The sequence below is a fragment of the Nomascus leucogenys genome, chromosome 11 (assembly GCF_006542625.1).
Source record: "Nomascus leucogenys isolate Asia chromosome 11, Asia_NLE_v1, whole genome shotgun sequence".
Classification (NCBI taxonomy): Eukaryota; Metazoa; Chordata; class Mammalia; order Primates; family Hylobatidae; genus Nomascus; species Nomascus leucogenys.
The window spans coordinates 39,328,562-39,341,050 of NC_044391.1; the positions used below are offsets into that span (position 1 = coordinate 39,328,562).

General features: G+C 33.9%; 1 protein-coding gene across 3 annotated transcripts in view; it reads right to left on the reverse strand.

Annotated features, from left to right (window-relative positions):
- The window catches only part of SNX13 (sorting nexin 13), a 150,707-nt gene that overhangs the window by 82,406 nt on the left and 55,812 nt on the right, over positions 1 to 12,489 (reverse strand). The window contains exons 2-5 of one of the 3 annotated variants that reach the window (XM_030822186.1): positions 8,616 to 8,682; positions 3,323 to 3,444; positions 3,134 to 3,235; positions 1,189 to 1,277 (exon numbers count right to left, since the gene is read on the reverse strand). In XM_030822186.1, the coding sequence (XP_030678046.1) occupies positions 1,189 to 1,277; positions 3,134 to 3,235; positions 3,323 to 3,444; positions 8,616 to 8,682 (380 nt within the window). Of the gene's footprint in view, positions 1 to 1,188; positions 1,278 to 3,133; positions 3,236 to 3,322; positions 3,445 to 7,054; positions 10,597 to 12,489 lie in introns of those variants that run through there. The other 2 variants (XM_003252611.3, XM_030822185.1) reach the window with 2 other exon arrangements.

Genomic DNA, 12,489 nt, shown 5'->3' on the forward strand with positions numbered 1-12,489 from the left:
TGAAATAATGCTGAGATTCCACGTAACAGTAGCTGGCTGGAATAATATATAAACAGATTATTATGCCAAATGGATACTCTGCATGAACAAGTGCTATATCTGATTAGTACTATCTTCCTTCAGTGGCAGATGTGAATCTAGTGATAGACATCCAGGTACTTGCCACCCTTGATAATGACCAGCCCAAATAACTGGCCTTAACAATATATAGTTAATGTATCAGGCTCCTCCCATCAAAACTAAGCACTTTCTATTACTTCACATAAGTACCATTAACATACCTGAGAAGTACACTGAACTCAAGCTAGGTAGATGTTAGGAAATTGTATGGTATTGCTTATAAACAATACCATGCAAGCATAAAAGCAAGTCTCAGGAATTGTTATCTATTTTGCAGGACAGACTAAAGAGATCATAAGCTTTTGTTTTTAGGAAAATTCAAAACTTTCATGTTACGCATTCAACCAGGACATGGTCTTATGTAGCTAGCACTTCTAAATCATTACCAGCAGCCAAAGACAAATGCTATTCCTTTAAATTTACACACAGAACTTTACTCTGAAGGTTTATACTCAGGGAATAAGGAGTCCAAGACTACTATTCTCATCTGACATTAATTTTCCAATTACTAAAAAATATAATCTTAACTGCACAGTTTTTAAAGTTTCTGTCCAAAAATGTTATGTTTATCTAACCTGATTTAGATAACACTAGGGCATGAGAAAATGTAAAACAAACTTTTGTCATAACCAAAAACCAAAGCACCTAACTATCAGCCAGAGACTTCTGGGGGATTAGGCGGAGGTTTCCATGAACCTGAAGTTCCCCCAGAAGCTTTGGTTTCAGGTGACCCTTTCAACACCATTTTCATAATAATGCTAAGACATTATTTAACTTTTCACTCTTGTTCTTTCAGGTACACACAGTGACCTTTACAAAGTTACATAATGCTATGATGGTATCGATCTATCAGGTAATGAAATACATGCTTGTATATTTTCATGTTTTAAAAATTTCTTAGTTTTCACTTATAATATGTAAATATTTTAAAGAAAACCCACATAAACAAAAGCTCTTTAGAGTCTTCAATAATTTTTAAGACTGTAACAGGGTCTTAAGACCAAAAACTTTGAAAACTACTGCTCTACATTTTTTTACAGGTATGATTTGGTATGAGTTTAAGCTTACCCTGACAAAGTATCGCATGATCTTGTTCTGGAAATCTCCAGGAGGTAGCAATAAATATAGTAAGACCTCACACAAATCCCTTAGGAATCCTAAAAATAGAAAAAGTAGCTATCATAACATTAGAAAATATAAAGTCTACACTTACTCTTGATATATAAGATACATAAAAAGGTAGTAATAAGCAGTTCCCTGGTTATAATGGCTTATTTTAGTAATTAGTACACATCAGTATTCATTAAAAATTCCTTCGTTATTCTCCAAGTAGTAACTATTCATTAATCAACTTAATTTTTTTTTAATTTTGCTGTTTTAACCAGTTTTTTGAATCATAAAAAATTTCGTTACAAGTCTTTTTTCCCAAAATAGTTTTAGATGGACCAGGTACTTTGTAATTCTACCACACATTAATTAGCTTTCCATACTTAAAAGTTATTCACACATTTAAAAATATAGCTGTAATTCTTCTTTCAAGAAAAAACCTCCACCATCTCAGCAGGCTATAACAAAGGAAAAAAAGAGTATGCTCTTCTATTCTGCTGATTTAAGAGAGCTCAACTTACATAAAAGTATTGCACATCAGTATATCGATGTGTTACATTCTAAGTTAGTGTAATACAAATTGACCCTTGAACAAAGAGTCTGAACTGCTCAGGTCCACTTATATGTGGATTTTTTTCAGTAAATATATTGGAAAATTTTTTAGAGATTTGTGACAATTTAGAAAACCCAGAGATGAACTGCATAGCCTAGAAATATCAAAAAAATTAACAAAAAGGTATGCCATGAAAGCATAAAATATATGCAGGTACTAGTCTATGTGTTAATCAATTGTTTACACTATTGATAAGGGTTATGGTTAACAGTGGGCTGTTAGTATTTAAGTTTTTGGGGGTCAAAAGTTATGCACAGAATTCTGTCTGCACAGGGGTCAGTAACCCAAACCCTCTCACTGTTCAAGTGTCAACTATACTTCTTAACAGTGCTAATAAACTGGCCAACAAAAGCTGAATTATACAATAAACATAAAAAGAAAAGGGAAAAGAAGGAAGAACAAAGCCAATAAATAAAAATATTTAAAACATTTTCAAAATCTAAGAAAACAATTTCAACAACTAGAAGGGCTTTTCTATATAGTTGTTCCTATGCTGACACTTTCTGGGAATATAATTGCATAAGTGATCCTTTTAATTTAAAACTGTGCCAATTAACAAAGACTTAATACTTGCAAAACTGGGAAAGATAACGTCCTCAGCTAAAACTTGTCTAGTGTAAACTCCTACCAGTAAAAGACAAGCCCGTTGAAAACTATAAATTTTATTTGAAATCACTGTATTCATTCCCTTAGGAAAAATTTTATGGTAACAGGTATACTTCTGAAGCAAAATTAATAAATTCAAGAGGAAGAGAAATTACTACAGATAAAAAAATTCAGTTATAAAATGTTTGTGTTTGCTATATTTTAAAAGTAGATTGATAATTTCTTTTCTTTTAGACAGGGTCTCACTCTCGTCACTCAGGCTGGAGTGCAGTAGCGTGATCACAGGTCACTGCAGCCTTGACTTCCCAGGCTCCGGTGATTCTCCCACCTCAGTCAGCTAATGTTTCATACTTTTAGTAGAGACAGGGTTTCGCCATGTTGCCTAGGCTGGTCTTGAACTCCTGGGCTCAAGCAATCCAGGCCCTTTGGCCTCCCAAAATGCTGGGATTACAGGCATGAGCCACTGCACCCAGCCAGGACCAGTTAATTATTAAAGATGACCTTTAAAGAAGAAAACAGAATCTAGAAACTACTTTTAAGAGTTACAAAATAAAATAAAATGAATAGCATCTTTACTATGCTACCTGACCTAAGTAAGAATAATTTCACCCTTAGATTTGTTCACTGGTTCTGCTAACTTGACTCTAGCCAGCTACTATTGTCAAAAAAGTTAAATTGAAAGAAAACCTTCTTCATCTTTGGGGGAAGTGCACACTAGATCACGGCAAACCTCCTTCTCCATTTCAACTTCAACTTCAAAGAAGGTATCTACAAGATCTTCTGCTGTACCTGAAGAAAAACAATTCAAGATATACAAAATGATGAAAGGAAAACAGATTTTTAAATCCTAGTTTTCAAATGGAATAAAGATATTACCTTTTACTTGATCATCTTTCTCTGTTATTTTCTGTTGAGCCTTTCTGAATACTCGTAAGTGTGTGCCAAAATCATCTACAATGCGTGTAGTAAAATAAGGTTGCCAGTCTATTTCTTTTGACCTTATAAAAAACACATCAAAGGATTATATAAATGCTTTATCAGAAAATATAAATTCATTTTAGTGACTACTGACAAACGACATGATTATCTGAGACTGTAAATTTAAATTGAGATTTTCATTCATTATTACATGTTAGTATTGTTTCACAAGATCCAAAGTAAATCAAATCTACTTCACTAAGTCTTCTAACAATATTACTTGAATTATTTTATGTGCCAAAGCTTAAAACTACTATCTAAAGGCTTAAAATAGAAAAAGAAATTAATTTTTTTCCAGTTAAATTTGAAGTGAATCTGACAACAATATATCATGTAATTTCTCAGCCCCAACATAAGAATACATAAGGAATTCTGAATAGTTTTGTTTGCTTTTAAAAGAGCATTTCAAACACTTCTTGGTTTCTTCTGAACTCTTTCTGAATTCTCCACATTCGTCTTTTTAGCTATGCAACACATGTTCTGAACGTTCTGTTTGAATACACTAGCACTTAAAAACTTGGCCATGGCGAGGCACAGTAGCTCATGCCTGTAATCCCAACACCTTGGGAGGCTGAGGCAGGAGGATCACTTGAGTCCAGAAGTTCAAGACCAGCCTAGTTGACATGGTGAAACTGTCTCTACAAAAATTACAAAAATTAGCCAGGCATAGTGGCATGCACCTATAGTCCCAGCTGCTAGGGAGGCTGAAGTGGGAGGATCACCTGAGCCCAGGAGGTCAGCGCTGCAGTGAGCTGTGACCACACCACTGCTTTCGAGCCTGGGTAACAGAGCTATCTCACCAAAAAAAAAAAAAAAAAAAAAAAGCCTTATCCATTAGAAATAACTAATTACAAGGAAATGGTATAAAGAATGATGTAAAATATCACACATATAAAAGCGTTTAAAATACTCATGAAAAAGGTGATTACTAATTTTAGGAAGTCACCTAGTACCCTATCTCAAAAGCAACAGACCTCAAAAGATACTGTTAATTCAGTATACCAGTGAAACAGGTAAAAAACACAACAGATAACTCAAAAACAATTTATATCTCTCCTTGGATTGGGTAATTTTTTAATATAATGTTCTTTTTCATAAAATCACACTAAAATTAATTCACCCTTTTAGGAACATACCAAGTAGATAGAAAACAAAGAGTCTATTCATGAAGATGCTGGACAATGGAGGAACCAAAAAAGTACACCATAATTCATTATGGTAATTACCCACACATACAATAAAAAGGCTAGTGAAGAAGCTGACTTAATTACTGTTACTTTTTGAAGAAAAAAAAAAAAAAACCTTAAAGAGTCAGTATGACGCTGAAAAATAAACGGCTGTTTTCAAGTAAAAAATAAGTTATTAACACTAAGGTTTGTTGTATACATGAAACTAAAGAGAAAGCCGTAAGTATATGAACATGAAAACAAATTAACATAAAAAAGTGGATCCCTAAGCTCAGTAATCCGAGGATGAATTAATTAACACTATTTAGAATATAAGAGCCATGCATATAAGCATATAACTAAACTTGGTAACAATATTCAGTCTCAACATAAATCTAAAATAAAAACTTAAACCTAGCAGTCTCTAGAAACTCTTTTTTCTTATTTAAAAAAATAAATCACAATCTGTGTAAGCATCTTTCAAAAATCTTTACATGAATATTTATTCAAAATCATCCATACTTGAAAATTTTATAAAAACAAAATTTACTTAGTATAGGCCATAGCTCATTTAATCCATAAAAGGTTCATTTTGACAAATTTAGAAGAAAGCAGAATATATAATCTTTCAAGTTACATCTGTCCTGTTTCATGGTACAATGCTGTTTATTTAATTTACTGAAACTTTCAAACAAAATAAACTTTACCAATTTAGAAGACATTTTAAATCCATCTTGATTCATTATAGAGGATGTAATGACATTTTAAATGAATAAAATTATCAAGCAATGCAAATACATACAAATTATTTTAAATTTGACGTACAGATTTCTATTTTCAATACAGAAATATGTTGAGGGTAGAAAAAATAGGAAAAACAGTACTGATATCCTATATCTCTTTCTGAGGTTATTATTTTCCTGCTGCTTGACTTATTTCCACTGACTTCATGCAAACTTAATATAAATCTCAAAAGAACTTTCTAGATTAGGAAGAACAACAATAGCACACTGCTTTCCATTTATAAATTAGGATATATACTAACAATTTCTAGTAATGTTTGTCTTAAGAAAATTGGAAAATATTTTGATGACAGTGCTTTCTAAAATCATGACATGATAAATATGTAATAAATGCAATGTGAAAATGAGTAAGAAATATTTCATTTATGTAATAGCCATACTTCTACTGCATCTACTACATAGCTTTCTATTAGAGCTCTTAGTATCAATTATTCTTACATTACGCCAACAGTCAAAACTCTTTTTCACTTCGCTTAAAATATTCCCCCATATAATTCTTAGTCTAGTAAAACAACCGGGCTATTACGTAATGCATCTTATTACTGACACTTGAGCTTTATTATTACTAATAAGCTGTAATTTCTTGAATTTAAAAATAAAAGAACACAATCCCTATATGACCAAAAAAAGTGATACAATTAACCCCAGCTTGAAAAAATTTACAGTAGGCCCCTGAAGCTTATGTACCTTGACAGAATGGTTGCAAGAAAGAATTAAGAAGGTTAACTAGGAATGCAAACAAGTAATGAAATTTTAATTGAAAGCACAAAAGCAAAACAAAACTATAAAGTGTGTCTCTCTGAACATAAATTTTGCATGGCCTTATCTCTGTCTCTAATGCTGCCATCCTATCCCTCGCCACCATTCTACTTATAAGTCTCCCATATCCACTCGTCTCCCTTGCATTCCAATTTCCATAAAGCAGTCAAATTTTTAAAATAGGATATATACAGCTTCAAAACTGCAATAACACCCCATTATTATTAGGGCTAAGCACAAACACCTTCTCTAAGATCTTCCATACCGGACAGCCCTTGTGTATTTCCTCATCACCATCTATTTCACCCTCTCCCTTCCTCTTTGTTACACAGATCCACAGGCTTTCTTTCCATTTGTCAAGTGCAAATATGCCCCTTTTACTCTCAGTGCCTCTGGACAGATTATTCCCTCCACCAAATTTGCTTGGCACTGCCTACTCTCCATAAATTTTCCTTCTCTCCCCCCACTCACTTGACGATTCCCACCTACACATTAAAGTTCATCTAAAATGTCAATTCCACATGCCAACCTTCATTGATCCACACCCTCTCCACTATTCCTTCAGACTAGGTCCTGTCTCCAGTTATGTATTCTAATAATACCAAACTTTCCACTTTTTATAGCTCTTACAACCTACAGTTGACTTATTTGCTGTTAGAATATTAATCTCAGTAAGGCACGGATTGACTGCGTCTGTTTTTTTGTTTGTTCATTTTGTTTTTTTTTTTTCAATAGAGTCTCGCTATGTTGTCCAGGCTGGAATGCCATGACGATTCACATGCATATTCACAGTGCAGCCTCAAACTGCTGGGCTCAAGCGATCCTCCTACCTCAGCCTTCTGAGTAGCTGGGAGTACAGGCACATACCACTGCACTCAGCCAACTGTGTTTGTTTTATTCATAGCTGTATCCCCCATGGAAAAGTAATATTTCAAACATTATTAGAGGCACTCAATACATATTGATTTATTGATTCCTTTTTCAGGGTCAGAGCACTGTTTACAATGGGTACTTGGAGAATGGCAACAGGAGGCACAAACAATTGCTTCCTTACTCCTTAAAGTGTTAAAGTAGAATACATACTGAGCAGCTCTTTTTGCCCCATGGCTACGTAATGCCAATCCCTTAAAAAGGCAAGTAAAGTCCCAAATATGTGGTTGAGTTTAGGATTATAAATTGCCTCACTTGTTCCATCTATTCTAAGCAGTGTACAGCTCATCATCGGTAGCACAAAACACTACCAAAATCAAGTATTTCTGGAAAACGCACTGGGCTGACACAGATGCCTTTGATTCTAACAAAAGACTCCCCCACCAAATGATGCGTCTTTTACTCAAATCAAAGGCATCTGTGCCAGTCTATGAACTTCAGCAAGTCACATCATTTCCCAAAGTTTGTTTTCTCTAACAACACTTATTACATCTTTGAGTCTATGATTATATTAGCTACATAAAACCACACATATACATACACAGGGATGGAGTGGTAATTGGGCAGTAGGTAAATTTAAATATTTGATCAAAAGAGGGAGCCGTGAATATATTTCACTTTAACTTCAATTATACAAATTTTCCTGTGTAGGACTAAGACTTTTTCTTTGGTTAAGGCTCTGCTGAGTGGTATTAAACATGCCCTGGGTCTTGAAAAAACTACGAACTCTTCCCACACTGCAAAACCTATGGTTTCCAGTTTCTTTCAAATGGCATGGCAATAAAGACATTTGTGAACAAATCTGCATGCAGAGTCCTTGAAGACTTTCAAATTTCATAGTTGCCTTTCGCTCACTTAATTCTACTACAATCTTCAACCAGCTGTGAGTAACTCCAAAGCAAGTGACTTGGTTTTCATAGAAACTACCTTGTCATATTCATATTTCTTCAATCTAAGTTGAGTGTTAAACTACCTGATTATCATAAAAAGTGTAACTGGGATATATAGGCTCAAAAACAAATACAACATTTTTTTCAACGTGTTTGATTATCTGTCTCCTCTAAATCACCAATATTCAGGTCACACCACAGACTAATTGTATCAGATTTTCTGGAGGTGGGGTCCAGGTATCACACAACTGACTTTTGATAAGCATAAAACTCCAAGGGTGGAAACAGAAGTGGATAGATGTAATAGAGCCTAGTCTTAATGCTAAGGTTATCAGTCAGTATAGCATACAAAGGGAATGGAGAGCACTGGCTAACTAAACATCAGTTAAGAGAACTTTCACTGCAATAGCACAGAATTGAAACCATTTCAAAATCAGCTTAAAATTTTGTGGACGAGAACCACACACACAAAGACTACAGATTAAGTGATATGTTGTAATTTAAAGAGGCTTCATTAAATAGGCTACACTTAAATCCTGATGGAAGAGCAGTATTTATATGAGAGAAGAAAGGACACAGGAATAAGCAGAAGAGGAGAATGAGCATGATAAATATATATGCAAGGGTCATCTTGTAGACTTGCCTGACTAGAGGAGAGGGTGATCGTTTGGCAGTAAAGGCGATCTTCACATTCATGGCAGAATACTTTCCTGGAAAAGGTGCCTTACGTCAAAATGATAAAAGTAAAAGCTGGTTTTTCCACAGAAAACAATCCTATAATAAATGTTACGCTCCTGATGCCACATTAGTTTTTCAGAGAAATGACTATGAAGACCTTTTTTAAAAACAGTAAGAATGGCAGAGTATACTATATACTGCATAATGTGTAGTTATACATATAGACACTATATGTACAACACACACACACACACACAGAGGTCCACAGAATCTTAGTATTTTAGAACTGAAAGGAATCTCAAGGGAAAAGGTATATACATATATACATATACAAACACACACACACACGCACGTTAAGACTTGGCCATTTTAAAGGTATGTTAATAAGATCAATATAATAACCAATCACATAAAATTATAATAATATGTATTAATCTTCTACAAAAGGTCTTTATCTTCTATGCAAAAAAAATAGAAATTTTTGAAAAATCATTAAAATAGAATTCCTAGTTTTTCTGGGTAGATTTTTGACAAGTAACTTTGAGTAGATTTTGAGAAAAGTTTTACTCCATTAAAGGGCCTTTTGATCAATTGACTCACAGACTTTTTTTTGTTGAGAGAAAGCAACTGAGCGGCATATCTGTGAAAGAAAAAAATTCCTTCTCCTGAGCCTCTGAATCAGATACTAAGTCCCCCTCTTAATTCACTATTAGAAAGGATATACTACTCTTCACTCTAAGTACATAATCCTTTACTTGTTTCCATCCTTCAGAGTCCCTGAAGAACTACTTCGTTAATGGTGTCAAAAACTCAGGCTGAAATTGAATTTGGGTAAAATTATAAAGGCACAGAATTGTAAGCTTCATTTTGAATCCACTAAATCAATCCGCCCTATGTCAATTCAATCACAAATACTACATGTTACCATAACCATCTCTCTAGAGTCCCCTTTTTACCCTTTTATCATCCACTTTAAGGATTTAGTTGTCAGTATTGATTAAAATAATGAAACTAATTCGACCTTCTTCACAAACATTCCTGAACTTAAAGTAAATGTATGATTACCCCCTACCATAGTCCTCAAAAATATATGGGGAATTTTTTCATAGGAGCTAAATTAGCAACCACACGAGGAAATAAATCTCATTACTTCAGGTTTACAAATCTGCCTCTGCCCCCTCTTCACTTAGCTGTATCCTCTCCAACTGTGAGCTGGAGTAGGCAAACAATTGTGTACATCTCTTCCTATTTCCATGTTCAGTGACTTCATGCTGATAGCTTAAAACTGAACGTGGTGGAAGAACTTACACCTCAGAAAACTTAAAAAAAATCAAACTCATAACACTACAGATTTATTGTTTTCAGCATTCTATAAAGAACAGCAATAGTCTGGTTGTACAAAAACTTTTTATTTCATTGATACAAGGGTTTTAATCATCAAGAAAAGATTAGTAAATGTATTTTATGTTTAGAATCAAGCATTCTTTCTGATCATTTAGAAATATATTAAAAGGTTTAAATAAATTTTATCCTACTATAAGACCCCTACTAACAAAACAATAGATATGAAGAGTACTTTAATCCCAAAGTAAATCAACTCTAATTAGCAATCCTACATACTTAAAAAAAAAAAAAACTCCCCAAATGGTATTCAAAATGTGGAGTGTGATGGAGTATGTTAGTGTGTGTTTTGGGAGGAGACATGATTGAAAAGAAGTCACGATTAGTAACAACCTGACCAGAGAATCTTGCTATTTTAGAACTGAAAGGGATCTCAAATCACTACCACAATTCCCTGTAATTTCAGAGCCAGAATTTAAATTACATATTCTAGGAGACACAGTGAGACCAAGGTTTTGTTAAACAAAACAGGGTTCCGGGAAGCAGAGGTTGCAGTGAGCCGAGATTGCGCCATTGTACTCCAGCCTGGGCGACAGGGCAAGACTCTGTCTCAAAAACAAAAACAAAAACAAACAGGGTTCTTAACTTTCAGTTCAGTGTTCTTTCTACTCTACCATAACAAGAAAACAAAACATCCTGATTCATAGAAGTGATAAGCAAATTGGTGGAAACGAACTTAGGCATGCAGTTTTATACGACTGTATTAAAGGAAATGGTATTTAGTGAGCTATAACACTGCTTAAGAAGTGCAGTCCTATATCCTATATTTCAATGCTTCAAAGAGATTCCAATACCCAGATGTTCTGAAGGACTTAGATCTCAGAAAATAGTAAAAAATATATACAGAAGTACACACATAAAGTATAGTCATCATTTCAGGAGTACAAAAAACAAGACATGAACACCTTAGTTAAGATAAAATACAGGAAAAAAAATAACATGGGGCTAAGTGCACATCTTCTTAAGTATATTAAAGTACAGAAAATTAAACTCATGATGTTACCATTTTAGTAAACAGGAGTATTAATAAAACTACTAAAACTAAGATCTAAGTCCTTCAGAACATCTGGACATTTCTTCTATAGTGAAATGTCTATTCAAATTAGTTCCCCATTTTTTAATTAGGTTACTTGTCATTTTATTATTATTGAGTGTGCTGCTGCTTTTTTTTAATACATACTTTTAATTCTCGGATACATGCACAGAATGTGCAGGTTTGTTACATAGGTATACACGTGCCATGGTGTTTTGCTGCACCCATCAACCTGTCACCTACATTAGGTACTTATCCTAATGCTATCCTTCCCCTTGCCCCCCACCCCTCAACAGGCCCCGGTGTGTGATGTTTCCCTCCCTGTGTCCATGTGTTCTCATCGTTCAACTCCCCACTCATGTGTGAGAACATACGGTGTTTGGTTTTCTGTTCTTGTGTTAGTTTGCTGAGAATGATGGTTTCCAGCTTCATCCATGTCCCTGCAAAGGACACGTACTCTGCTTGTTTTTATAAATATAGTTTTATTGGACAGTTACGCTCATTTATTTGCATTTTGTCCATAGCTGCTTTTGCGCTACAATGGCAGAATTTACTAGCTGTGACAGAAATGATGTGGCCTACAAATCCTAAAATAGTTGCTGTTTGGCTCTTTAGAGAAAAAGTTTGCTGATTCCTGCAACAGACAGTTTTATAGCCATTAAAATATATAAGAAGAATTACAAATATATAGAAAATATATTAGAATCAAAACTGTACAAAGTAGCATATGCTGTATGATTTTTAACTATACAAAAATTGTGACTATGTATGCACAGCTAAGATATTAAAAGGAAATACATTAAAACATTAACAGTGATCTTTGGATTGTAGGTCTATGGCTGAAAATAGCTAATTCAGAAAATCTAAAGAAGAAAATTACATTTTACAAAATAGGTATATATTACTTTAGAGCCAGAAACAGAAACATTTGGTTGTCAGTAATAAAGATACCTAGGATGACTTTTTAAAAAATTAATTTATTTGCGATTTTTCTTTTCTTTGTGTTCTTATGAACGAAAACATAAGAATTGTTTTTTCAACTATAGATAACAATTTTGTATAGGCAGCCACTATCTGGAAACAAATGCTTACTATCATGGTTTGTACATGATGGAACAGTAAATACCCAATAAATTATTGTTAACAGAGTTCCCACTTGTGACTTCCATGTTAATTTTTTCCACACATTTTAATATGCTCCCATTGGGTCTATGAACATTTCATTTTTCATAGACACTGGGAAAAAAGTATGATTGAAAACAAACCATCTATCTGTAGAAAAAATCACATATCTGTAGAAAATATACAAATGACCAATAAGGACATGAAAAGATGCTCGATATCATTAGCTATCAGGGAAATGCAGATTAAAACGATAATGTAATACTACTTCACACTCACTAAG